At 43.3% G+C, this 27591-nt stretch overlaps 3 protein-coding genes across 11 annotated transcripts; 1 reads left to right on the top strand and 2 right to left on the bottom strand.

Moving 5' to 3' along the window:
• Positions 1-486: 486 nt before the first annotated feature.
• zgc:113229 (uncharacterized protein LOC550612 homolog) lies at positions 487-5762 on the bottom strand. 2 transcript variants are annotated; one of them, XM_052069245.1, is made up of 6 exons: positions 5010-5762; positions 4823-4947; positions 2577-2994; positions 2095-2212; positions 1823-2004; positions 487-1189 (listed from the first exon to the last, which is right to left on the bottom strand). In XM_052069245.1, exons 1-6 carry the CDS (start codon positions 5760-5762, stop codon positions 926-928), a joined length of 1860 nt encoding a protein of 619 aa, XP_051925205.1. In that variant the 3' UTR covers positions 487-925. The 2 variants fall into 2 exon arrangements, with proteins under 2 accessions (XP_051925205.1, XP_051925204.1); XM_052069244.1 differs by having other exon boundaries at positions 489-1189; positions 1823-2007.
• Positions 5763-6218: 456 nt separating this feature from the next.
• On the top strand, positions 6219-14499 carry rad9a (RAD9 checkpoint clamp component A). Of its 6 annotated transcripts, XM_052069454.1 has the most exons (13): positions 6219-6335; positions 6395-6454; positions 7368-7441; positions 7527-7600; positions 7694-7742; positions 8397-8511; positions 8642-8741; positions 10154-10260; positions 10383-10489; positions 10582-10646; positions 10750-10839; positions 13479-13695; positions 14097-14499. In XM_052069454.1, the coding sequence occupies exons 2-13, from the start codon at positions 6421-6423 to the stop codon at positions 14211-14213; spliced, it is 1149 nt and encodes a 382-aa protein (XP_051925414.1). In that variant the 5' UTR covers positions 6219-6335; positions 6395-6420; the 3' UTR covers positions 14214-14499. The 6 variants fall into 6 exon arrangements, with proteins under 6 accessions (XP_051925414.1, XP_051925423.1, XP_051925441.1 ...); XM_052069463.1 differs by lacking the exon at positions 6219-6335 and having other exon boundaries at positions 6346-6454; XM_052069436.1 differs by lacking the exon at positions 6219-6335 and having other exon boundaries at positions 6406-6454; positions 7332-7441.
• On the bottom strand, positions 14491-26926 carry tbc1d10c (TBC1 domain family, member 10C). 3 transcript variants are annotated; one of them, XM_052069233.1, is made up of 10 exons: positions 26690-26926; positions 26377-26558; positions 18937-19036; positions 18687-18794; positions 17649-17755; positions 17454-17568; positions 17302-17367; positions 16881-16992; positions 16292-16449; positions 14491-15998 (listed from the first exon to the last, which is right to left on the bottom strand). In XM_052069233.1, exons 2-10 carry the CDS (start codon positions 26514-26516, stop codon positions 14589-14591), a joined length of 2316 nt encoding a protein of 771 aa, XP_051925193.1. In that variant the 5' UTR covers positions 26517-26558; positions 26690-26926; the 3' UTR covers positions 14491-14588. The 3 variants fall into 3 exon arrangements, with proteins under 3 accessions (XP_051925193.1, XP_051925192.1, XP_051925191.1); XM_052069232.1 differs by having other exon boundaries at positions 16881-17070; positions 17302-17364; XM_052069231.1 differs by having other exon boundaries at positions 16881-17070; positions 26690-26925.
• Between the last annotated feature and the right edge of the window lie 665 nt (positions 26927-27591).

Genomic DNA, 27591 nt, shown 5'->3' with positions numbered 1-27591 from the left:
ACTTTGTATAAACCAATCCATGATTTCAGTTTAAATGGTTGTTAACTGATCAGTGTTAATTAAGGCCATCATAGTTCGCAGTGGTGTAGAAATGTACTGTACTGCACCATTTATCTATCTATCTATCTATCTATCTACTGTATCTATCTATCTATCTATCTATCTATCTATCTATCTATCTATCTATCTATCTATCTATCTATCTATCTATCTATCTATCTATCTATCTATCTATCTATCTATCTATCTATCTATCTATCTATCTATCTATCTATCTATCTATCTATCTATCTATCTATCTATCTATCTATCTCCAGATAGATATCTGGAGATCCAGATATCTATCTATCTATCTCCAGATAGATATCTAGATATCCAGATAGATATCTATCTATCTATCTAGATAGATAGATAGATATCTGGAGATCCAGATATCTATCTATCTATCTCCAGATAGATATCTAGATATCCAGATAGATATCTATCTATCTATCTATCTATCTATCTATCTAGATAGATAGATAGATAGATAGATAGATAGATAGATAGATAGATAGATAGATAGATAGATAGATAGATAGATAGATAGATAGATAGATAGATAGATAGATAGATAGATAGATAGATAGATAGATAGATACTTTATTCACCCACAAAGGAAATTCACTAATGTAACACTTCAGTAACTGGATGAGGTAACCAAAATACTGCACAGCTCTCAATATGATGCAGTACAATTCTACACCACTGTAAACAACCATAATAATAAACATTGTTCAGCTAATACCTTTTTGTGTCTATCAAAATTGTGCATTATTATCTTTGTGAAGGCACAATTTTGATGCATATATTGTATGGGTTCCCATAGACAAGTGTGTTTAAATGGTGTAAAAAAGTGAGCAAAAGACAGGTTTCACTGGCATAATTACGAACTGTGCTTCCTGCCAGTGTTCTTTCTCTTCAGGGCCCGTATCCAAGCAGGAAGAGCAGGTCGGCGTGCCGGCACCTCCTTCTGTTCCCCTGCTGCCTTGCGCTCCTCCTTCTCCTCCTCCTCCTCTTCCTCTGATCCAATCCCCAGTTCTGTTCCAGATTCCTCCTCAGTGTCCCAAGTATCCAGAACTACTTCAATCGGTGGTATCTCCTGAACCGTCTCTGCAAAATGCACCCGCCTCTTGGGCTCCACTCGTCTCTGAAGAAAGAGGCATTTGGGTCAAAAAGTAAAGCTTCACTCACATAGATGAGCATAACAAAATGAAGCCAGAACCTTAGTAAGACTGGACCTACAGCACATATACCGTATACGCCTCGACACAAGCAGTCCAATCAACCATTCACCATGATCCTCATTATCTTTTTAATTGTATCAGTAATCATACACTTGGTGATTGTACGCTAATGTGCTATTGTGGCATATGAAGAATAGATTAGACTGTGGGCAAAACTGGTCTACAGAGTTGAGGAAGAGTTTTTTTTAACAGTTAATTGTATTTTAAGACATCTTCATTGAAATGCTGCAGACATTTTGGGGATTTTTTTTTCAAACCTCAAGAGATCTACAATCCAGAACCAAGAGCTCTTATCAAAGCAGTCAGACTACGTGTCCAAATATATTGTGAGAAGATATGGATCTCCTTGTTTCCTTTATGTGATCATTGACTTGGAAATTTCTTGCTTCAAGTCAGTGTTTATTGTTATTATGATTTTTTTAATTACTGTAAACACAAACTCCAAATCTGAAATTGACTCTGAGTTGCTTCAGAAGTGGAGTCGTCTGGAATGAGACTTGCATGGGCCACTCGCCTCACAATTCCACACTACTTACCCTTTTGCCTCCCCATAAGGAATCGAAATTCCAGGATGTGGAGTGTCTGAGGACACCCCGGGGCACAGAACCACAAGGAGAAAAATGGGAGGGAACAGGAGGTGCTGAATATCCATTCGGGCCAAAGAAAGCTGGGGTGTTATTCTGCTCTGCACCATCTGTCTTATCGCTGTTTGGCAACTCTTCTGAAACCAAAGAAAGAAATAGTTGCTTGCATCTTATACACCATATTTGTATTTGTTATTTATTTGTGATCATTTTTTAGAGCTGACCTCCTTGTCTTTGTTGTCCCTCTCCTCCCCAACCCATTTGAGACGTCTCAGCGGAGTGGTGTTGTCGCTTCCTGTTGACTCTGCTGGTCGGCGGTGAGTCATCCAAAATGTCTGCTCGCTGCAAGACAAGAATAAAGGATGCAAAGTATTATTCTTGCCTTTTGGTTTGTCAATGCAGTAATTCCCAACCAATGTGCCACAAGCCATGAGCATCCTGTGAGAGATCATCAGGGGTGTGGTGAGAAATTATCTGACTTCATTGAATTTACTTGCAAAATTATGACTCATTTACTGCATAAAGTCTTTTTGTTGGTGTCCCTCTGCCAGCACCGCCTAGTGAGAGGCAGAACAAATAAATGCTGGCGGTAGAAGGTACACTGTAAAGTATGTGCAGTGGCTCAGTAAAGGTTGGGAAACACGTTAATATACCTTTATGTAAACATCATTCATTCTTTTTGGGCTGTGCTTAAGTGGTGTCTAACCTCCACATAGTAAGTTTTTGGTTGTGTGAGTCCACTCTGCTTCAGTTGCACATATGGTTGACTTTGACCTTGTTCCATTGGCTCCGATTGATCAGCCTCCCTGTGTGCTGTGCTGTTCTGTGCAAGCTCGTCCGGAAAGTTTGCATTGACAGGATCATTATGAACCGGCGGCGGCTCACTGGCCTTGAAGCTCCACTGTTTGTTCCCACCTCCTGTTTGGTGGGTAGCAAAATTGGATGGACCATTATGACTTGGTTTAGGTGTGAGATCCGGCCTGCTCAGTGTCTTCTCTGGTGATTTCTGGTTGGTTGAGGAGTCTGACGAGGCAGTGTTCAGGAACTTGGCCCACTCTTGGCCCGAGACAATCTCCTCCAACAAGCTGACTGAGCTGAAGCTAAATTGAAAGTCATCGCTTGATCTGAAAGAAAAGGAAATCAAAATGGAGGTCACCTTGGTCGCAAATAGATGACATGGCCATTTTCCCACACAGCTTAAGAGACGTAAATGATATGCCTTGTGATTCTAAGCATTAAAAACAAAGCCAAACCGGAAACCCAATTCGTTATTGAGTGATTCCATGCCCTTAGTAAGTTAGTTAATTCATTCATTCATTCATTCATTCATTCATCTTCCGTACCGCTTAATCCTCACTAGGGTCGCGGGGGGTGCTGGAGCCTATCCCAGCGGTCTTCGGGCAGTAGGCGGGGGACACCCTGAATCGGTTGCCAGCCAATCGCAGGGCACACAGAAACGAACAACCATTCGCACTCACACTCACACCTAGGGACAATTTAGAGTGCTCAATCAGCCTGCCACACATGTTTTTGGAATGTGGGAGGAAACCGGAGCACCCGGAGAAAACCCACGCAAGCCCGGGGAGAACATGCAAACTCCACACAGGGAGGCCGGAGCTGGAATCGAACCCGGTACCTCTGAAGTTAGTTAATAGCCCTACAAAATTATTATCCATCCATTCATCCATCTGTTTTCTCTGTGTTTTCCTGAGTGACTGGTGAGCTCCCAGCCGATCCTGACTTTGGGTGAGAAGCCGGGGACACTGGTGTGGTCCGAGTGTAGACAAAGCACCATTCACACTCACATTCACACCTATGGCAAATTTACGGTTTTCATATTTTGAAACGTGCATATTTTTGGTATGTAGGAGGAAGTTGGTATACCCAAATTAATGAAGAAAGACCACACGGGAATGGAGAGAAAATGTTAACTACCCATGGAAGGGCCTTAGCCGAGAACCTCTCGAATGTGAAGTCGTCTTGCTAACCACTAAATCCACTGTAGTGCCAACGAAGGTAGTATTTAGCAGAATGATTTGTGTAGTGTCTACTTGTTTTTAATTAAAACTAAATGTAAAAGACAGTTTTTCGAAACATAAATTACATTTGTAAGTCACATTCAAAATAAAGAAAGTTAGTTTCCTTGACATATTCAGTTATTCGTGTTATAATTGTAATACCCTAAACTTATAACATACATGGATCGTGAATATAATGATTGCATTTGGGGACCTCCTGCACTCACAAACTGCTGTGACTTTCTCTTTACGCTTGAATGAATATAATGGTGCAGTGCGATCCAAGTATTTTGGAGGAACGTAGTGTTAATGAAGCTACAAAACCTCTTTAGGCAGCACAGAGTCTGCACCAAGCTTTAATATTTGGGTTTTTAGCTGACACCAACTTCAAATAGTGACTGTGCTTCCAGCTTGAAGACACAACAATCTCTTTGAAGCCTTCCTCCATTGCTTTTTATGGGCATGTCAGTCTTGCTCTGAAAACGACAATGTCACTCCCTCTAACATTAATGTGAATTTGAATCCTCCCACAATGCCTTTCACCATCTTCAAGCTGTAAATACCAGAGTTTTACCTTCTTACGTGTTCTATAATTTAGCACTGTGCTATTAGGAGTTCGGTGTCCTCCTGCGTTTTATTATTCATTCATTCATTTTACATCCATCACTATGAGTGATGAATGACAGACTTTTAAAAGCTGATTTTTGTTTGGCATATGGATGATTAAGAGACGTGTCACGGGTGTGGTACTCATCAAACAGTAGTGGAAGAAAATAGCCCAACTTCTGTCAAAGTGATTATTTGGAAACATCTCAGAAGCATCTTACACATTTCACATTAGAGGTTCAATATCAGTAAGAACTTTTAGCCAGTCTTCTGCATACTCCTGCAATAGTTTCAGGTCAGAGCAAGCACAGTACTGCAGATTAATGACCTGATAAATGCGTCAGTCGTGTCGTCCTCGGATTGTGCTGTCGGGGTCTCACTGCTGCCTAGCGATGGGACGGTCATTTCTGCGTTTTGATATGTTGTGTTGATGAGAGGGCTTTGTGCTGAGCTCTGGAATCATAGAGAGGATTTTAATCTGATGGGTGGAAATGAATAGACTTTGTAAAACTCACCGTGTTTGTATCATCCTCCTTGGAGTCATCTTTTCCTTTCCTTTCTAGCCATCTCTCCTTGAGTTTGTGAGTCCATCTCTTTCCTTTGTTTTCAAATGATCGTTGCTTTCTCTTGGTCATGCTGCCTTTTTGAGAGATCATTTGCATGTCTTTCCATTTAGACAAATCTCCGAGTTCTCCGTTTTCAGCCTGAAACGCTTTATTCCCTTGATTGTCCGCTGTAAAATCAGTGCTTCCCCATGACCAGTCATGGACTTTGTGTTTAAAGCCATGGTCCAGGTCTTTATTTCCAGATATGTTATCCTGTTGGACCCCAGAATCAGTTCTCCCTAAGGAAGAAAGAGCTTTTGCCGAAAAGTGTTGCCCCGTTGACGCATTGGAGATCTGAGGGGAATTGACATTCCCCGACACCATGTTTACCCCCATTGGACTGTTATCTCTCTGCGGCGGGAAGAAAAAGTTACCTCTGTACTTTTCAAAGCCACGAACTGGCTGAAGTCTCTCTTCATCTTTCGGGCTAAAACTGTTATCCACAGAAGACCCCTCAAATCTTTTTGCACGAACACCAAGCACATAACCTTTCGTAACATCTTCTCTTTCTTTCACTCCATCTGCCCCACATGTGGGGACAGGGGGGAGCGGTTCATCCGAATGTTCACGTGCGTCCCTCTCTCTTCCAGGCTGGAGTTTCAGTCTCTCCAACATAGACTGCAGTAATGCCTGACCGTCTGGTTGATTACTCGACTGAGACATCTAATTATAAAGTTGTAAGACTTTCAAGTCCAAGAGTTAGGATCAAGTACATTGGACAAAAGGCATTTACACAGTTCTTTAAGGAAAGTGGTTGAAAACAGAGCCCATTGTATTAAAACGGATCGCTGAAGGGTTGTCATCCACTTTGGACATGTTCCAGTTGGTTTCCATGATTTCTTTACCTTTTTCTCACCTCATGTTAAGATAGCACACGGCACATTTGACAATAAAGTTGTATCCAATCCAATCCAATTTCTTCAGCTTGAATGGCTAAGACCACATTTCCACAAGTGAATGCTTCTTGTCAAATTTGATCTCTCTCATGTATATTTTTTTCCAGATTCTTAGCATTTTTTGAAGAAATATCAGCTGAGTTCAAGCTCCAGTTTCTCTAGATTCCTTGCTTTGTTGCTGTTCTTCTCCTTCAAACTGTCCGTCTTTCTGCATAACGTCCAGTGGCTCCACTCTAGTCAAGCAGTCGTTTATGTCAGCAGGGATAGGTGGCGAGACAGTGCACAACGTTCCTGATGCTTGGTGGAACGCCAAAGTCGTCTGACAAGAAAGACCAGTGAGGTGAGATGATTGTGCCTTGACTGCAACTTCCAAGCTCTTTCGCTTTATTTTCTTTATAGTTGTAACCATGGTTCGTTCCACTTGAATGTTGGAGAGAGCATCTGCTACCTATTTGCCTTGTGAGTTATTTATTTTACAGTATGAACAAAATGCCAAGATTGGAGTACGTATTAAAGGCACTGCTGTTTTGAGAAACCATAGTATGAATAGCCCCCTGGTGGACTTTATTGTTGATTATGAGGGTTAAGCCAGCCTGTATTGGCTATTTCTTCAGAGTTCACTAATGGAAACCTTACTGATTTATTTTGCTACCTTATGTTTGCCAGTTACAACAGAAAACAAGAAGATGCATTTAGCGTCTAAAAGTTATTAACACTTGTTAAAACCGTTAGCCGTTGATACGCTTCAATTTTGCATTAGGAAGGCAGCATAGCAAGTTTTCAGTGTACTGTATTACACAAATTTGCGGACTCGTGCCTACGTGTAAAACCAAAATAGAAAAGGACGAATAATGTTCATTGCATTTAGTTTCATCCACTTTTTATTTTTCATAAATATAATTCGGTTTCTGTTTTAAATGAAAGTTCTGATTATGATCGAATTTTAACGTGATTTTTTAAAATGCGCATGCGTGTAGTAAAACACGCCTCTCTTCGATATTCTCTTGTTCCGATTGGTCCACAGTGCGGAAATGATTTGTGGCGGCGTAAACAATGATGTACAGTGTGATTCTTCCATACGGGTCATTCTTCAATTAACAAAACTAAATATTTCCCCAAACGGACTGTGATTACGGCATATGGAATACACGCTCATGCTATGCAAAGCTCCGCTGTTCCCTATTAGCGGATAGCTGCTCGTTTAGTTGCTAGTAAAAGTACTAACTGCAGCTGCAGAAATGGACTGCGTTGTGACGGGTGGAAACGTGAAAGGTAGACTCTATCTCACCCCACCTCCTTTCATTCATTTCATGTCTTGCTGTTGTTGTTTTGCAAGCGATAAGTATATCCTATGTCCGTGTGTACGGGGCAGTTTTGGCCAAAGCCATCCACTCCTTGTCCCGAATCGGCGATGAGCTGTACATCGAGCCTCAGAAGGATCCTGGGGTAAATTTCTCAGTGATGACACTTCCCGAAGAGGGGCACTGCCAATTTATTATGAGTGTTGTTCTTGTTCTACCCCCTGTTGTAGCTTGCCCTGCGGTGTGTGAACTCTTCTCGGTCGGCTTATGGTTGCTTCCTGTTTTCGCCTCTCTTCTTCAGCAGGTGCTGACTGTGTGTGCAGGGTGTACTGTGGGCAGATGTCCGCATTTCCGTAGGATATTTTACGTAGTGCCCATCTCTCTGTGTTTTTTGCAGTTTCATTGTCCCCAATGGGTATGCCTTCCGCTGCAGGATGTCAATAAAGGTGTGTTACAGAATAAGAATTGCATCTATCATTTGGTCCCAACCTTTATTGAGCCCAGGTACATGTTTAAATTCAGAAAAAAATCTCACTGCACATCCCTTAGTGAAGCGATGTACAAAAACTGTTTATACACAGGTTAACTGAGTCCTGAACCTTAACTATATTACTGCATCACTTTGTGGCCAAAGATAGAATCCTGGTCAGTTATTGGTCCTTTTGGTGCTGTAAATACTTTTTGTTGCGTCAAGGAAGCCTTATACTGAACTAGTGGTATGTCACACAATAGTTACCATGCCTACTGGTACGACTTCTTCTACTTTCTTTTGGCAGTTGGAAAATACTTCATTTACCTTCATACCGTTTCATAAAATACTTGAGTTTGGGATGTGATTGGCCCAAAAATCTAAATGAAGGCACCGGAGAAGCTGTGCAACACAATAGACTGTTGGAAGAAATTAATTCAAATGAATCTTTCATTGAACAAAAATTAGAATTTGTGTTGTGAAGATAAATCAGTGCTTCTGATCATGTTTAAACCAGCAGGTAAATGACTGAATGACGATCCTCATGTTGCAGTCCACTGTTACTTAACCCGAATGTCCTTTTGCGTGTGTCTGCGTGCATGTGTGTGTATTTTCATATGCAAATATCCAGAGTGTCCAGGCAGTGTTTAGGTCCCTGGCATCTCTGGAGAAGACGGTGGAAAAGTGTCACATTCATCTGGACAAGCAAAATGATCGCCTCATCTTCACGCTGCATTGCAAATATGGTATGGCCACGTCACCTCCTCCGACACGTCGGCTGACATTACGTTACATGAGGGATTCGAAACATAATCTCATTTCGCACGGACACAGTATTTGTTTTTTGACATCCCATCACTGTTTTGTTCGCTGCAGGCCTCTTGAGGACTCATAACCTGTCTTTCCAGGACAGTGAGACCTTACAGGCCGTGTTTGATAAGAACAGCTGCAAAAACGTATTTCGAGCCAATCCAAGGTTTGTCACCGATACCACTTTATCACTTTTCTAGAGTGACTACAAGAACTTACTGTACAATTGAGTACCCACCGATACATCTTGCAATTTTGATGAAAATATATTTGATATTCATCAGATTGTTTACAAAAAACACAACCTTTAATTGAACATGGCATAGCTTTCACTCACACTTATGCATTATTATACAAACATTGTTAAACAGACTTATTGAACATGAAATACCTTTCACTCAAAAAGAACACTTCTCATACACACGGAATATTCCTATTCCATTTGCCTGTGAGGTATATGGATGGGTGGGCATTTACACTTGTCGTCACCTGTCCGTCAGTACCGACGGGCACATTATGAGTCCAGCAGTGACGGATTGGTGGGCTGACGACTGGCGGTAACTTTGAAACACTGACGGAATAAGAGCTGACGGAAGCGATTTTCGGCCGTCCCCCAAAACCCCATGAACCGAAAAAGCAAAGATGAGGGGCAGTTTGGGGATGAGAAGCAGGAGGAAGAGTGGTAACAGCTTAAGAGATTTTTCTGGGTGTGTAAAATGGTCCAAACTGTTTGTAAATTACCGGGTAGGTAATAAAATTGGGTGCTGTTACCCTGGTCCAATTTTTATTGACAGTCCTAAAACAGCTATGACAAAATTTAATTTAGCGATGAGGGAGGCGCGTTAGAAATCACGATGAGAGACTGGACCACCCTGAAATAACGACGGACTTGAATGACTGGCGAATGACGGAAGTTCACTAACACTCCCACCACTGGGTATAATGCATGTTGTTTCTTCACCTCCAAGGAGGCGGTGTCCTACACAGCAGAAAACACACTTTTAATAAAATGATACAGAGATGTTGAACATAACTAAACTGGAGTAACATAACTTGGGAAGTCAAAATTATATACCTTTTTATTGTTGTAGCGTCTTTCTGTACAGTACTGTATGTGGGTTTGATTATTCGTTATTAAAAGGTTTATATTGCAAAATCAATGCTATTTGTGAGCCCATCTATTGTGTTTTGCATTGTGTGATAGCATTAGGCTAGTGGATGTTTGCAAAGTTTTGTTCTTGCTTAAACGTGTTATTTTCGTAATGTTAGGTTCGTTTTTTTAACAGCTTGAAGTAAGCACACATTGACTCTTTTTAAAGAACTGTTTGATAGTAGTATAGTAATGCTAACGTAAAGGGTAGGCTGGTATTGAGGGTAGTGGTATTGGAGCTTTTTTACGACTAGGAGCACAGTAGAGCTTTGGCCTCCCTATGGTGTAACACTTGTTGGGTTTCCCGTGGAGGATTTTCATGTTTCAATTGTCAAGAAACGATACGTGGTACATTAACATTTTTAAAAGAATCAACAAAGCATACAAAATGAAATTCATGAACTGCTGATATGCCGTGTCTTTCTGAGGTTGCTGGTGGACACAGTGGCACATTTCCCACCATCTATGGAGGAAGTCACACTTTCAGTCAGCGATGAACGAATGTGGCTCAGGAATCATGTGGATGAGGAATTAGGTGATTCCTGAGTGCTATTTTATTGATTGCCGTAATTGTTCTTTAAGTGAAGCTCTTGTCCAAGAAAGTATGTCAAAATGGATCTGTTGTTTGTATCTTATGTTCCCCCACCCCCATCTCAGTGCAGTCCAAGGCCATGCTGACTGAACTGTTTCTGGTCTCCGACGAGTTTGACCATTTTGCTGTCCAAGCTCACATCAGCATTACCTTTTGCCTAAAGGAGCTGCGGGTGAGAAGAAAACGAAAGAGTCTTTTTTAAAGGAGGCTCATCTGGAGGAGAACTCCCGATTGCTGAGTTGATTTCTGTCATATCTCCTCCAGGGTTTGCTATTTTTTGCTGAGAATACAGGTCTACCTATTTCAATGTACTTTGATGAGCCGGGCAGGTATGCATGCATGTTCACTCAAGAAGCAACGTTCAGTGTATGGACATCACAGCCATTCATTGACCCGCATCTGTGTCTTTATTTGTGCATGTGTATTTTTCAGCCCTCTTGTGCTCTCGGTATCAGACAGCATCCTGGAAGGCGACTTTGTGCTGGCCACACTTTCAGATAATACCAGAAACGACACACGGAGGTAACAAACAATAATCATGCATGGTAGATATGTTCTTAGGCAATCTGGTTTTTTGGTTAGGTATATTTCCAACTTTGTGGGCACTCTGTGGGGTTGTTTATTTTTTGCTCCAGCATGACTTGGCCCAGCGCACACAGCGAGGTCCTTTTAGGCATGATTAGATGGATTTTGTGAGGAAGAACTGGACCTAACAGCCCCAGCTAACATCAATTGAATGAACTAGAGCAGCATTTATGGGCCAGACCCTCCAATGACATCCAATGACATCTGCTTCATTCCTCTTTAAAATAATGAACTCATTTCCAAAGCTGTCAAATATTACTGATCGTATTTTGTTGCGGAGATCACCGAAGGCAAGCTCGTTAGGCCATAGCTTGTTCCAGATATTTACCCCCCAAAAATAGATAATAATAATGGGTCAAAAGGCTCAAACATGTTAGAAGCGAGCAAAAATAGTTAAGAATTGCAACAGGCTATATGTTTGGTGACACGCCAATGGTAAACGGAGCGTTGTTGTGAACGGCGTTCTTGCACAGTTCATTTTCATTCAGAGTTGTCGCTGCTACCGTGGGGTGTAGTTTTCATTCCGCTTCGTAAAATGCTTGAATTCAGCAGTGAGTGAGGACTCTCGAGGAGAGCTTCCCCGGCTGCAGGGAGCAGAGCAGCCATCAAATCCTTCATAATTAATTAGGTGAGACAAACTCCGAAGCTGGGGGAGCCAGTCTTTGCGAAGCCAGCTGTGTGGACCTGCTTAGCATCTTCGGATTGATGGTCAGTGCGTCCTGTAATTCACATTAGTTCTTGCAGCTGCCAGATGCCTTTTTCATCAATGCACAAGCCCCACACTTGGGCTGTCAGACCAGCGGGCGATCTCACTTGCTCAGCCCAGGGCCGTAGCTACTCCTTTGGGGGCCCGTGGCCAAGACTGCTGTAGGTTGGCAGCTCTAAACTTGGGCACTAGGCCTGGTTCATGCCTGATTGCAAAGGTCAAAATGGGCATATCGATTGAAAGGAGGAAAGAGAGAAAAAAGAATGTGAAGGCTTCTCAAAAAAGTAAGTCTTCATCCCTGTTGGTAACAAATTGTTAGGTCCTGCCTAACAGCAGGAAGTGCTGTGCTTCTACTAACGAGCTTGTCACACCTCTTTTCCACCCCCCAAAACTTGGTGCTCTTTCGGTGCCAGGGCCAGTGCTGTGCTTACTTGGTGCTGAACAAGTTCTTATGTAGAACGTGTTTGGTTTTCCACCGGCAAAGAGCCAAGTAGGAGCTACGTCATTACTGTACATCATTGTAGAGCATCCAAACGTCACTGCTTACGTCGATGTTTACCCAATAGTTCCTGCGCTATTAATAATGGCATCTGCTAGGCAACTTAGCATAGCATCGATTATACTTGTATGAAGTATATAAAAGTCATGGACATGCAATCAGCAAACGCTTCTATCTTTCTTAGTCATTGTAGATGATCACAAGGCTGGCTGCGAAAACGGAGATCACATGTTATCTGGGCACATCCGCGGTCGTTCTTCTGGTGGGACACAATTCACCACTCAACAGTTTGTGCAAATCTTCCGTGTGTCCGGGGAGTCATTCCTCTACATCGGCGATCGTCATGATCATCCAACCTGCCGTAGTTGGTGCCAGAGTCTGTCCCAACAAATAATTGGGGCCAGCTTAAGTACCAGTTTGAAGCAATAGAGCTAGAGCCAATTTCGGTGGTGAAAAAAGAAAGAACTGGTGCTAACCTGGGCACTGGCCCGGAACTAACATGAGCACAAGCGCATGATTAGAAATTAGATAGCGCCAAAAGACACCTCTAAGGCAAATGAATGAATCCTGTCCCAGATATTTTCAAGACCGCTACTTGAATAAGTCATAGAAGTAAAGCATTTCAGAGCAAACAGTGCGTCGCACGCAGCAATCCAAAGTCATGTCATTAGCCTTCATGTGCTGAGTCACAACACTGTAACAGAATGATTTGCCACAAAAGCCGACGTAATTCTTTGATGCTTCCACCCGCCCAGAACCGGTAGCTGACAATTACAGCTGTTTATTCAATTTTCAATACATTATAAGCGGTTAGGATAATGGATGGATAATAACTCCTCAAAGGGAAATGCTTCTCTGTCATAATTTGTGACATCACAGTGACCCTTTTTGCATACAGTTTTGCATGCATTGTAAAGTGTACACCTTCTTATTCTTTTTTTGGTTGTTTTTATTGTTGTTTTTGTTTAATGCTGCACACATTATTCCTGTGTTTGTGTACTGTACAGAAATTGACTGAAATAGCACTACAAATATATTGTTGACTTTTATACAGTATTATCAGTCTTCGTTAGATGCCTCTGAAATTTTTTGCTCACGTGCTGCATTTGTTAGCATCCTGTGCGTTCCCTGTCACACCTCTGGTCTCCAGATAAGTCCAGGATACTTGTCCTCTGCAGACTTGTATATTATCACCCCTGGATTCACATATTCATGGTTTAAAAAAAAAAAAAGAAATTATAAATGTTTATTTGTTTCTTTCTTATTTTGGGGTCTTTTGGATTACTCTTTCTATCACTCTCAATATTGCCAACCAAAACCATTTTTCAAATGTACTCATTTTTATCAACTTTCCAAACGTTGCTCCTCCAGAGGGGACACCCCCCCAGCGCGGCCTCCCGACGACTTCATGAATGACGACATGGACTCTTACCTCATCGCCATGGATACCAGTACTGCGCCGGGTCCATCCACAGTAGATTCCACAAGTTCAAAGCGGCAGGTGGTGGCGAATCACAGGACGAGGCTGCACAGTGAAGAAGAGGAGGAAGCGGAAACTGCAGAAAAAGATGGGCCGCCAAATAAGAAGGTTGCGTTTTCTCCCCTTTCCATAAAAACAAATGCTGCCTTGAGATACGATACGAGTTTCATTTATTCTATGTCTTCAGTTATATTATAACCACGCCACACAGATGCTGTTACTTAGCCTGTATACGATTTGGAATGTTTCAGCATTAGCAGACTTTCCTAAGGCAAAGGTTTGTTTTCGTTTTACATAAACGTGTAACTTGTGGTTTTATGTTTACTTTGACAGTAAACATCAACGGGGTGTGGCATTAAACATCCTCTTTTTTAAAGAATTATTTGCTATATCTCAAGGAACCATTTTAGTTGAAGAATAACATTGAATAGTTCAAAAATTACATTTATCTCCAAAAAAGTCGACTGAAATTCTGAAAGTGGCTCTTTTCCTGTTGTGTACTGTCACAGTTCTGCTCCTTGTTGTTTGGATCGGTGCTTCCGCTGTCGTCTCAGATGAGCACTCAGCCGGTGAGCAACCAGGAAGTTCTGGCCAGTGACAGTGATGACGACACACAAATAGACTGACTGACCAATGGTGGAAAAAACGACATATTCATTTTGCCCTTCTTGAGTGATGGACTGAGATTTTCTTCTCTGAGAAGATAATGCAGAGGACACTGTCCTGCATCTGCTGTCCGACAGCATCTGCCAGTGTAAAATATCAACTTATTTTTTTAAATCATTAATATTATTATTGGGTTACATTGTGAACTTTGGTAATCATGTTGAAGCATGAAGCACTTGCCGTTTGTTTTGTATACAAGACGCATATTTTTTTTCCCCCTGAATAAACCAAACAAAATGAAGAAAACATGGTTCTGTTTATTTACAAGAGATGACTCGGAGCATTTGAATACATCAACCCCAATGGAACATAAAGCAAAGAGAGGATGTACAGTATTAAAAGTAAGCTTCAGCATAAGAAGGAGAACATGTAATGGTGTCTCTTTGCACCTGGAAACTTTTTCCTCTGGTTTGTGGTTTCCTCCTCTCTCTTTCCTTTTCCTTCTTGACCTCTTTCTCTCTCTTCTTCCTTAACTTTCCTTCCTTTTCCTCCCTCCATTCTCGCTCACGCCGCCGCCACCACCTCCTCTCTCTGGAGTTCGATTCCTCCTCCTTCACAACCAGTTTTTCCATCCCATCACTAAAATCCTGGATCAAGATAGTGGGCACTTGGATTTTGGCCGCGCCCCTCTCTGTGTACTTTTTCGGCTGCCTGCTGAAAAGACTGAAATGGTTAGCAGTCTCGAGAGGGTCGGTCTGATGATCGGTCTGCTTTGGAGATACGGCATCGCTAATGCTTTGACCGGGGTCGGTGAAGAGCTCTTCCGACAGGTGTCGCGTTAACTTTGAGCCGCGGGTGGTGGAGGACTTACGGATGCAAACGTTACCAGACACGTGGGGAGTCCCATTTACAGAGGCTTGTTTCAGGCTGGGAATTATTTTCCTACGTGCTTGTTTTTGTTCAGTTGTGTTGTTACTTTCTGTCTGACAGCAAAGAGAAGCGCTTCCCTGTGACAAGCTCCTGTCAGTCACCGTAACAACATTCAGCTGCCTGTTGACAGCTTCAATAGACTTGTCCTGATCCAATTCTGGACTTGCTTGGAGCTTAGACATTGCAATTTCATCAACTGTGTCTATCTTAGTCACACTTTTCACTTCTGACTCTGACTTTGTGGCATTTATGTTTAAGGTTACCTCTTCTGGAGGTTCCGACTCCATCTGACTTTGTGTCTCATCTATCGAGTCTTCACACTCGTTGTCTATGTGGTCATTTAGAAGCTCATCTTCCGGGACTTGGTGGAAGGCGTACTCAGCAGTCAAAGGAATATCTTGAACAACAGTACCATGGGACATTTCTCTCATTGCACCTGTCATCTTGACAGTCTGCTTCTTTGCATCTAAGGCTTCTTTTAGTTTTTTGACACCTTTGTCCTCCATTGTCATGTGCAAATTCACCTCATTGCAGCTTCTGCAATCATTTGCTCCTAGTGAGCGATGCCTCGAAACTCCACCTACGGCTTTCTGTACTCTGTCGTTCCCCACTCTCCTCCACCTCTTGTGAAGCAGCGAAGGCGACAGCGACAGGCAGGATGCCGAGCGGGCTAGAGGCAGAGACAAGTTTCCCGTCACTCTATCTTCCCTGTCCAGGTCCGCCCGGTTGAGTTGAACCCTATCCCACGCCACGCGGTATCCATGGCAGCGACGTCGTGGGTCAAAGGTGGACGAGGGTCTGTCTTTTCTCCATTTTAGCAGCTCCTTCTCTGTATGTTTCTCCAGATCACTGGAGGTAAGTGGCACAGCACACACCTGCAATATAAACATATTTATATCTCATTTGTAAGGGTAAAAATGTTTGTTGATGGCTAGTTCAATTGTACATTACATTAACTCCTCTCTTTAGCGGCACGCTCATGAGATGAAGAATTAGATTTAGTTTTGACAAACACAGCCAGAGAGATATTAATTTACACCAACGTAGTGCCCGAGGGCACCAGGTCGCCCTCAAGGACCATACGAGTAGCCCACGGGCCTCATCTAAAAATCATTCAGCAACGATGGGACACTGTGACTTTCTAGGAATGACCGTGTATTGGCCATACCTCTGCTATGAAGGTGTCATCCTCTTTTTGGACCTCACACCTGACATCCCTCAGCCTCTGCAGAGTCTCCATCTGGCCCTGACACCGCTTCCTCTGCTCTGCCCGACCCAACACGCGACGCACCAGCACCACCGCCACCTGCAGTAGCACTCTCACCCCTTGTGGGTGTGATGGGTGGCCACAGAAAGTCATCTTAAGTGTCTTATTTTAAAAGAAAATCTAGTCATAACACAAAAGAGATTATGCATTATTTCACATTATTAAAGAGATAACATTTCAAAAAGACGTCTTTGACATTATTTTGATACAACAACTCAAACATCAAGAATTAAGCTTTCTCTAAAGGCCAAAGCAAAAAGAGTTGTTGCTTGTGGCATCCTGGTGCCAACTATGTTGGAGTGAGTTGTACTTTACCACCGGCTTGTGGCATCTATAATCAATTATAAACCTTTTTGGCCAACGGGGGGGTTCACTGGATTAAAATTTAGTCCAGAGACCCAATTGCTTGTATAAAAGTCAATAAAGAAATTCAGCGAGTGTTTCGGTGTTCACCTTTTTTTGTTTATGTCAGTGTGAGACAAGGATTTACCATTGCAGAAAAACAAGTCCCACACTCGGAGGAGAGCGTTGAAGGGCAGGTGTCGCGTGAACAAACACATCAACCAATCGGTGGCGAACATGAGGGGCTCCACTGCGTGGCGCTGCAGGTGTTTGTACGCAGATGGACACGTCTTTTTCAACACCCAGGTCAGCACGCTCGCGTCGAACAAGACTCCCTCCTGCATCACACTTGAAGTTCATATCAAATGTCCAAATTGGTCTGACAAGTATGATTTGTGTACTACAAATAATGTACTTTATATTTGCTCCTGTATCTTTTCCAGCAACATATCGTCAGAGGCCGAACACTTAGATACACTTCCGTCCCCACCACACATCACCATGATTTCATCAGTATGTGTTTTAGCTCAGGACAGATTGGGAAAGACTGCTAGACAGAGCACACTCACCAATAGAGGACCGTAGTAGCCAGGTAGATAGTACTCGCTAATCTGGACCAGACACCAAAAGGCCTCCTGCCAAGGTTAGCTTCCATAAGATGACATCAAAAATACATTTGACCATTTTTGTGTAAATTAGATCAAATCATAATCGCGACTACTTCTGCAGGCATGTTCATCAGGAGAACAGCAGCCACTGGCCCTTGCGCCTGGCAGTAGCCTTCCTCTGGTTGGTACTGAGTGTATGCCTTGAGCACCCGGAACAGACCTTGCTGCCTAAACACACATCAGACATGATTACGGTCTAATAAGAGTGCCTTTGACAGCCTTCATGCATTAATGTATTTCCTCCATACCCATGTCCATCCTTGGAGAGGAACATCTCGTGGAAAGGAAACTGTCGGTCCAAATCCTTGTCGATAATATCCACCCACTTCTGCAGAGCGGCCTGTGAATCCAGAGACTGACCAAAAACCAAAAAAGCCAAGTAAAATCAACTGAATAATAGCTCAATCAACTAAAAGATAAATTAACGAGTGATTAAGTACAGTATGTGACTTGCAATGTTAAGGGAATTTAAGTGGGTTTTTAGATCTAAAACATGTTCGCGGGGCCAAGCACCAGGTTTAATGTTTCCCTAAGCGTGGAATATGGTGAACTAAGGGTTAAACGACTAAAGATTTTGGGTCGATCGAGTATAATCTGTTGAACACTGAGTCAACAGTTGGTTAAGCAGTGATGTCATTGACATTTTTTTCATCACAGTACAGCGCTCCACCCAAACTTTTGTGTAACAGTCACATTATGTGTAAAGACATATTTTGAGTTTAAATGAATGAATGAATTTAAAAAAAAAACGAGTCATAAGTCATTTGTAAATTAGCCAATTGACAAGATGCCAAGAAACGTGATTCACAATTAATCGATTTCAAGCTTTTAACAACAATAAGGAGTAGTAAAGTCGACTCCTACACGAATGGGTTCAACCCCCATGGGAAGCATTATAGGGGTCCCAAACATGAACCCAAACTCAGACAGCCATCTCCTCCAGGAAATTAGAAATGAAAATGTCTCTCGCAACAGGTCTCAAGGACCCATGCCCGAAATTGATCAGTAAGTCTACCATCTTGGATCGAAGCAGCAATTTTGGGTGGAACCATGCAGGTTTCGAAGCTTGACAAACCTTCCAAGGGAAACTGAGCCCCAATCAGAGGCAGGTATCCCCGACAAATGGGCGACACACCATCACCATGCTAATGTGGGTGGAGCATGGCAACATGGCTAAGTTTCATCATCGTTTTTAGGATTTGCAATGAAAATTGTTCATTGCTGCATGCTGCAAAAACTTTTGTCTGTTTAAATTAGGTGGACATGTATTTTATTTTTTTAAATACCTGGAAAAGTTGTTTGTTGTGGTTCATCCTATTGGTGGCACCACACAGCAGAGGCCAACACCTGGCTCGGAGAGAACTCGGGATGCCTTTTTGACACTGCACTTTGACCTGCAGAAAGGTTATATGTGTTTTGATAGACAATAATCGTTGACGGGCACAGTATTGTTGACATTTTAACTTTTTACAAGAGCAAAGATAAGCATGACTGCTTCATCCTCATGATTTGGAGAATTTCATCACACCAACACACCACGTTAGTCTTCTTTAACAAGATGGTCTGCCATTGGTCCATGATGTTGATCCACTTGGCTTCCCTCTGCCTCACTAGTTGAGGATGTGGGCCCACCATCCTGATGAAAAACAAGCAAGTGGAAATTTCACTTCCCTCTGCAATAGCGTAAAATGCAAACTTGTTAACAATGAACACATATTCACCAAATATTACAGAAAAATGACACATTCTGGCATCTTTGGACTTTTAGGATCCAGTAATGTTTAAGTTCGTTGTTGTTGCTACGAGCGCTAAATGGCCACCAGATCCCACAATGCAGTGCGGCTTTTGCATTGTGCTGCATTGTGGGATGTGGTGGCCAATTAAGACAAAAACAAAAATACAACACTTGAAGAATGGAGCCAATATAGTGTACGAGCTGGTTCGCCGCCCTCCGGGCGGCTCATCAGCTAGTTCCTGCGGAAGGCTGGTAAGGTGGTGGTTCGCCGCCCTCCGGGCGGCTCATCAGCTAGTTCCTGCGGAAGGCTGGTAAGGTGGGCCTTCGGCCCACAAAAGTGTTGTTGCTTGGTTCAACTTTTTGTTCATCTTCATTGCTTATCGCAAAAATAAAGAGATGTTTAGCTCTACTAAATAACTAACAATTTCATTGCAATGCTTGTGGGTAGACAACATTTTTTCGCTAAGATGCCCGCGCGATCGTAGTGAGCCACTGCCTCAGCGGCGCAGTGGCGGCGCGCAGCGGCGCGGTGAAGTAGGTACGTTTTGAAAAGGGACAGACGGAAGGACAGACGGCGTGCGGGACGACGCGCAATATATATATAGATGAGGCGCAAAAAAGCACAAAGTTCTGAGCCTTCCAATGCCGTGCGGAAGACTGTTTGTAAACCGAAAATAGTGTGTATGAAACCTGAGATAATTTTTCTTTTAAAAAAATACTCATAAAAAAGGGCATTCTTATACTGATATTCCACTGTCTATTGATTCCACTGTTTTGTGGACAATGCACTACTTTCTATATCTTGAAATCTGTATGTTGACTTAATATTGACCTATGTCACTACACCGCTGTTGTGCCAGCCCTCGATGACACCAGCCTAGAAGAAGGAACACCATGTGTAAGACCCCAATTTTTACCACGACCATGAATGGTTGATATCAATTTTTTTCTGTTTTTATGGCACTTAGAACCTCTTTATATAAGCTGTGATTGCAATAATTTTTATTATCAGAAAAAACATTTTGCTGATTTCTACAGTTGAATATAGATAATGCCATCCCATTAAAGCAGTGATTCCCAACCTTTACTGAGCCACGGCATGTATTTCACATGAGAAAAAAATCTCATGGCACGTCACAAAAAGAAAAAGTCACAAAAAGTGGATATGCTGCGGGATAATTGACATCTTGTAGAAGACATTTAACCGGTCTGCCTGTCACTATACTTCACTGGCATGGATAAATGAACAAGGGTACAATGTTTGCATATAATAAATAACTTTCTGACTAATTAAGTGAGATTGGACAATTTGCTCCTGTACTTTTATACTTTATATCTTATGACCCACTAGTGTCCAAGTCACACTAGTTGAGAATCACGGTATTAAACTAAGGAAGCATGGTACACAATGTTAGTAATTAAACAGTTGTGCAGAGTTGCTGCATGTAGTACTCGTGCGCTATCTACGCTTTCAGTATTGAGCGTTCCAAAGCAGGACAGGAAACAGGAAAACCACACGGCAGCGGTGTTTTGGCTCCATGGTAACAGGTTACGGTGTCGCCAGTGAGGAGTATGAAAACAAATACAAAATATTTCTAGTATATAGACTGCATTCAAGTTCAACTTCAGTTACACATCTAGACCTTTCATTTTGTAGCTCACTTCCATGAAATGCATATTTTATTGTTAAACATTTATAATGTTAATTGCCTTTTGTTGTCAATAGCGGTTTGTGTATGTAGCTAATTAAAATGTAAAGTAAAAAAAAACATGAATTTCAAAGTCAATCCACCAACCTAAAAAACGTCAATGGTGAACTGGAGCCTCATCCTGCTGACTTTGTGCCCTTTGATTTATTTTCAATACCCCCAAAAAATGTATTTGTGTGGCGAGAGGGGGAAGGGGGTAATCATATTTCCTCTACTACAGTTGGCCCTCAAATACTTGCGGTTCAGCACTGGCAAAATCACTTATTCGCTGTTTTAGGTAAAGGGAAACACCTCCGAAGGTGGTGGAGAATGACAGAGCGAAGATCCTGTGGGACTTCCAGATCCAGACTAACAAGATGGTAATGGCGAACCAACCAGATATCGTGATCGTGGATAAAGGGCAGAGGAAAGCCGTTGTAGTGGATGTAGCGGTCCCAAATGATGGAAACATCAGAAAGAAGGAACACGAGAAACTCGAGAAATACCAAGGGCTCAGAGAGGAGCTGGAGAGAGCCTGGAAGGTAAAGGTGACAGTCGTGCCTGTGGTGGTCGGAGCACTCGGGGCAGTGACCCCCAAACTAGATGAGTGGTTGCAACACACCCGAGGGGGGGTGATACAAGGAATTTATATATATATATATATATATATATATATATATATATATATATATATATATATATATATATATATATATAAATCCTCATCTCACCCCTCGGGTGGTGTCCGTCCCTCATTCAGCTCGGGTCCTCTACCAGAGGCCAGGAAGCTTGAGGGTTCTGCGCAGTATCCTTGCTGTTCCCAGCACTGCACATTTCTGGACTGAGATGTCCGATGTTGTTCCCGGGATCTGTTGCAACCACTCATCTAGTTTGGGGGTCACTGCCCCGAGTGCTCCGACCACCACAGGCACGACTGTCACCTTTACCTTCCAGGCTCTCTCCAGCTCCTCTCTGAGCCCTTGGTATTTCTCGAGTTTCTCATGTTCCTTCTTCCTGATGTTTCCATCATTTGGGACCGCTACATCCACTACAACGGCTTTCCTCTGCCCTTTATCTATGATCACGATATCTGGTTGGTTCGCCATTACCATCTTGTTAGTCTGGATCTGGAAGTCCCACAGGATCTTCGCTCTGTCATTCTCCACCACCTTCGGAGGTGTTTCCCATTTTGACCTTGGGGTTTCCAGTCCATACTCCGCACAGATGTTTCGGTAGACTATGCCAGCCACCTGGTTATGGCGTTCCATGTAGGCTTTCCCTGCCAGCATCTTACACCCTGCAGTTATGTGTTGGATCGTCTCAGGTGCCTCTTTGCACAACCTACGCCTTGGGTCTTGTCTGGTGTGGTATATCTGGGCCTCGATGGCTCTGGTGCTCAAGGCCTGTTCCTGAGCAGCCAGGATGAGTGCCTCTGTGCTGTCCTTCAGGCCAGCCCTCTCTAGCCACTGATAGGACTTCTTGAGATCAGCCACTTCAGTTATGGTCCGGTGGTACTTCCCGTGTAGGGGCTTGTCCTCCCATGATGGTCCCTCCTCCAGCGCCTCATCTTCTGTTCCCCATTGTCTGAGACATTCTCTGAGTACGTCATTCGTTGGAGCCTTCTCCTTGATGTATTCATGGAGCTTGGATGTTTCATCCTGGACAGTTGCTCTCACACTCACTAGTCCTCGGCCTCCTTCCTTTCGGCTTGCGTACAGTCTCAGGGTGCTGGATTTGGGATGGAACCCTCCATGCATGGTTAGGAGTTTTCGGGTCTTAATGTCCGTGGTCTGAATCTCTTCCTTTGGCCACCTTATTATTCCTGCAGGGTATCTGATCACTGGCAGGGCATAGCTGTTTATTGCCCGGGTCTTATTCTTGCCATTGAGCTGGCTTCTTAGGACTTGCCTCACTCGCTGGAGGTATTTGGCCGTAGCCGCTTTCCTTGTTGCCAGTTCGAGGTTGCCATTGGCTTGTGGTATACCAAGGTACTTGTAGCTGTCCTCAATGTCTGCTATTGTTCCTTCAGGGAGTGAGACCCCTTCAGTGGGACTACCTTTCCAGTGCGGACTACCTTTCCTCTCTGAGTCACCATCCGACTACATTTCTCAAGCCCGAATGACATCCCGATGTCGCTGCTGTAGATCCTGGTTGTGTGGATCAGGGAATCTATGTCCCTTTCGCTCTTAGCATACAGCTTTATGTCATCCATGTAGAGGAGGTGACTGATTGTAGCTCCATTTCTGAGGCGGTATCCATAGCCTGTCTTGGTGATTACTTGGCTTAGGGGGTTCAGTCCTATGCAGAACAGCAGTGGGGAGAGTGCATCACCTTGGTATATGCCACATTTGATGGACACTTGGGTAAGTGGCTTGCCATTGGCTTCAAGTGTGGTTTTCCACATCCTCATCGAGTTCGCAACGAAGGCTCTTAGGGTCCTGTTCACCTTATACAACTCCAAGCATTCAGTGATCCATGTATGTGGCATCGAGTCATAGGCTTTCTTGTAATCAATCCAAGCTGTGCACAGGTTGGTACGTCGGGACCTGCAGTCTTGTGTGACTGTTCTGTCAACCAGGAGTTGATGTTTGGCTCCTCTAGTATCTCTACCAATGCCCTTCTGTGCTTCGCTCATGTATTACAATACAATACAATACATGCTGATTTATATAGCGCTTTCACAACAGCGGCAGCTGTAACAAAGCGCTTTACAAAACAGTTAACATAAAGTAAAATAATAAACACAACACATAACATAAAACACGGACAGTCGTGCAGTCCTAACCACTTTTCCGTCACACGCTTTGTTGTTTGAAGCGGTTTGAGATGAAAGAGGAGAGAATCAAAGTGTCCTTTAACCAGTGGATCAGAGACGTCATGCTCAAAATGTGCACACGTCGGCTACAAGCTAAGTTTCAAAGTCAACAAGAAGCTGTAGCATCCATTGACGAAAAAAGAGATATGTTCACTTCTCCTGTCCCATGGAAATCCATTTCAATTCCAAGCGGCAACTCACGGTTCCAAATACGCATCGGCGCTCTTCGCCAACGCTCCTCTCTCCTCATCCTCAACTTCAGCGGCCATCCATCCAGCCGCACCAACGCCAACTGTCCAACAGCGCTGACATAGCCACTGAACAAATCGGGGTTGTGAAAAATGCTGCCCATTACTGGCGCAAAAAACACAAGCGCCCCAGGTCTATCCAGCACCGACAGTCAATGGCGCCGACATTCCTCCCAATCAAAATCTGTGCTGGTACAGGCGTGCTGCCGAGAAGGCGCAACCACCAAGCACAGATACTGCTCCTTTGACGAATGTCGTGGCCAAAAAGCGCTGAAAACAGTCCATATCAGGTCCACACAATGAAACAACAAACAACATGTGACAAAACAAAAGACAAAAACAGCAAAAAAGAACAAAAAAGAACAAAAAAGAACAAAAAAGAACAAAAAAGCAAGGCTCTTGAAGAGCACTTGCCGAAGGCTGCCTACTCGGGCGCCATCTTGGAAAAAAAAAAAAAAATCATGTATTGATCCATGTGTCCACTTATCTTAGCCGCAATGATGCCTGACGTGAGCTTCCATGTTGTGGAGAGACAGGTTATTGGCCGATAGTTGGATGGGGCTGCACCCTTCGAGGGATCCTTCATGATCAGGATCGTTCGCCCATCGGTTAGCCATTCTGGGTGAGTCCCATCCCTCAGCAGCTGGTTCATTTGTACTGCTAGGCGCTCATGGAGTGCTGTGAGTTTCTTTAGCCAGTAGGTGTGGACCATGTCCGGGCCTGGTGCTGTCCAGTTCTTCATATCTGAGACTCTTTCCTGTATGTCTGCCACTGTTATGGTAACCGGGTTCTGTTCAGGGAGGTTGCTGTGTTCCTCTCTCAGGGTCACCAGCCATTGTGCACTGCTGTTATGTGCAACCTCCTTCTCCCATATGCCTTTCCAGTACCTTTCAGTTTCCAGTCTTGGTGGGTCAGCTCTGTTGTTAGGACCCTGAGCGTACACACTGAGCGTACACTTTCGCAGGTTGTGTTGCGAACAGCCTGTTTATTCGTCTGGCCTCATTCTCTTTCGTGTACCGCTTTAGGCGACTGGACAAGGCTTGGAGCCTTTGTTTGGCAGTTTCGAGTGCTTCAGGTATGGTCATCTGGATGTACCTCTCGGGTATCGGCCTTTTCATCACACCTCTCTGGGCCTCCGTCAATTGACTCACATCTTTCCGGGCCGCCTTGATCTTAGCCTCCAACCGTCTTTTCCATGGTGGGTAACGTATCTCATGGCTTCCATGGTTGCTCTTATAGCCGAGAGTCTCCAGGATCACTGATGCTGAAGCGTATATCAGCTCATTGGTTTCTGTGATCGTTACGGTAGGGATCGCCCTCAGTGCTGCATTCACACTTTCTATGAGACTTTCAGATGGTACTTCACATAGCCGTTGTAATCGGTTTCTAGGTTGCCCAGCTTTCATTCTCGCCATGATCTTAGCTTTCAGGTCAGTTGCTGCCTCGCTCAGCATTTCATTCATTGGGGCTTGCCACCCAATCTCATCATCTGCATTCATTGGGGCTTGCCTCCCAATCTCTTGTATGACCTCCTCCTCTGATCTGGCAGCCTGGGGCCCTTCGCCATGGAACCTGCGTTGTACCTCATCAATCTCAAGTTGTGACAGCAGTTGCCGTTTGTGGATGTTGGAACACTGAGCTACTAGTTGTTTCGTGGTCAACCGTGACTGTGGGTTTCGAAGTAACCATTTAGCCCACATTCTCTGCATGTAACCCCTCTGACTAGGGTTGCTTGAGTAGTAGCATTCCAACAGAGCCATGTTATCGCCTCTCGCCCATCTCCGCTTTGTTCCAGTAGCCCATTTTTCATCAAGGTGCTCTGGTTCCCCAGCACCTGACGCAGACCATGTTTGGCCGGGCGACGTCTGACGTTTTATTGTCTCTCATCATTGTATGAGGTAGGCATTAGCGTGAAGGATCTTGCCCAAGGACCCACACTGGATGGTGTTATGTGCTCATTTTTGCCCCAAGCGGGATTCGAACCACCGTCTCCCGTATGCCAAAACCGATGCCTTACCAACTGAGCTATCCAGCCGCTTGAGGGCTCATCCGGGATATATATATATATATATATATATATATATATATATATATTTTTTTTTTTTTTTTGAGGAAGTACGTGGTCCCCCCCCCCCCCCACTCCCGGGACCACTGATAAAAAAAAAATTGCAGACCCCTCCAGAATTTAAGTTGCCCATCCCTGATCTAGGCAAACAACCATTCACACTTATATTCACACCTAAGGACAATTTAGGGTCTTCAGTGGACTGAACATACATGTTTTTGGATTGTGGACGAAAGCTCGAGTACACAAAGATAAGATTTTCACCTCAAACCTCTCTACTGTGAGGGAGACGTGTTCCCCACGAGATTACTGTGCTACACTCAATTTCAATGTTTCACAATGAAAATAATAACCATCAATCAATATCTAATGAACGGTGAATCAGAGGTGAAGCTACCTACAATCACAAAGTGGGAACTGCTTACCGGGTTTCAGATCCATTTGGCACTATGAAGCCAAAGCGGTCTGTCTGAAGTTCAGGACTGACCTCTGACCCCACATTAGATCCAAAAGTGTCCTCATCATTGGACATCTTTGGATCTGCACGACTTGATGTCCTCAGCATTTTAATGGAAGGTGAGATGAGAGATGATAAAACTGATTTCAACTGCATTAAAACAAAATAAAATAAAAATTAAGATTCAACTTTACACATGTAACGTTAGATTACTTCTCACCTTCGAACTAAACAACATCTGGTTAAAAAGGTTTGTTTGATATACATTTAAATGGAATTACCTTTTCGCATGTCCGTCCTGTTTCATCACCGCCATCGAACTGAACATGTGTGAGTTTCTGTCGTGGTAGAAAATGAACAACTTCCTCTTCTCTCTGCTGCCATCTCCCACTGTTACTGACTCATGGCGTTGCCTCAAATCTACTTCTCTGTAACTAAACCACGTAGGCTTTTATGGAAAATAAACTTGGCTGAGGCATATTTATTGCTGGAAAATGACACATTCATCATGACATCAGTGTGAGTAACAATGCCCCCCCCCCCTTCCCCTTTTAGATAATGCTAATTTTGCACACAATGATTACAGTACCTCTCAGGAAGAATCCAACCTGGACCAGGATGCCTTAAGAAAGTGTGATTCGTGTACAGCAGTGGTCACCAACATGGTGCCCGCGGGCACCAGGTAGCCCGTGAAGACCACTTGAGTAGCCCGCCAGTGCCTGGACATTGTGATTTGCTAGTAGAAATTATGATTTAAAAATGCAAACATTGGCAGTACTGTGAGACATTTCGAAACACGATCAAAGTCTGACAATTTAAATCATCAAGTATTAAAAATAACACATCCTCATATTATTGAAGGTATTTTGGACAAATATGTTATTTCAGACGTGTATCAATTTGGTAGCCCTTCACACAATCGGTACACATGAAGTTGCTCTCACCCTCAAAAATGTTGGTGACACCTGGTGTACAGTATTTCTTTCTGATCACTTTAGCTCTGCTTGATACTTTGCACATTGTCTCACTTACATTACGAAATGTCCTTACATACCTATTTGTCATGTCCTTGTTTACGATGATACTAATGCAGCGTGTTATACCGGAGACAAATTCCTTGTGTGCTCTACATACTTGGCCAATAAAGATGATTCTGATTCTGATTCTTTATTAGTGCTAGTCC

Source organism: Hippocampus zosterae, chromosome 1 (assembly GCF_025434085.1).
Source record: "Hippocampus zosterae strain Florida chromosome 1, ASM2543408v3, whole genome shotgun sequence".
Lineage (NCBI taxonomy): Eukaryota > Metazoa > Chordata > Actinopteri > Syngnathiformes > Syngnathidae > Hippocampus > Hippocampus zosterae.
Note: the sequence above shows the minus strand (reverse complement) of the source record. Positions and strands in the feature narration are given on the sequence as shown.

What these genes read in the sequence shown, in the direction of transcription:
- zgc:113229 (XM_052069244.1), bottom strand. Translation starts at nt 5,762, where the DNA reads ATGTCTCAGTCGAGTAATCAACCAGACGGTCAGGCATTACTGCAGTCT. An exon ending in AGGAGGATGATACAAACACG is followed by an intron (nt 4,948 to 5,009) that starts GTGAGTTTTACA and finishes CTATGATTCCAG; the next exon opens with AGCTCAGCACAAAGCCCTCT. An exon ending in GGGACAACAAAGACAAGGAG is followed by an intron (nt 2,008 to 2,094) that starts GTCAGCTCTAAA and finishes CTTTGGTTTCAG; the next exon opens with AAGAGTTGCCAAACAGCGAT.
- rad9a (XM_052069436.1), top strand. Translation starts at nt 6,421, where the DNA reads ATGTTGGAGAGAGCATCTGCTACCTATTTGCCTT. An exon ending in CACGCTGCATTGCAAATATG is followed by an intron (nt 8,512 to 8,641) that starts GTATGGCCACGT and finishes TGTTCGCTGCAG; the next exon opens with GCCTCTTGAGGACTCATAAC. An exon ending in TCATGTGGATGAGGAATTAG is followed by an intron (nt 10,261 to 10,382) that starts GTGATTCCTGAG and finishes CCCCCATCTCAG; the next exon opens with TGCAGTCCAAGGCCATGCTG.
- tbc1d10c (XM_052069231.1), bottom strand. Translation starts at nt 26,516, where the DNA reads ATGCTGAGGACATCAAGTCGTGCAGATCCAAAGATGTCCAATGATGAG. An exon ending in CTCTCCAAGGATGGACATGG is followed by an intron (nt 17,569 to 17,648) that starts GTATGGAGGAAA and finishes ATGTGTGTTTAG; the next exon opens with GCAGCAAGGTCTGTTCCGGG. An exon ending in GCTACTACGGTCCTCTATTG is followed by an intron (nt 17,071 to 17,301) that starts GTGAGTGTGCTC and finishes AGTGTGATGCAG; the next exon opens with GAGGGAGTCTTGTTCGACGC.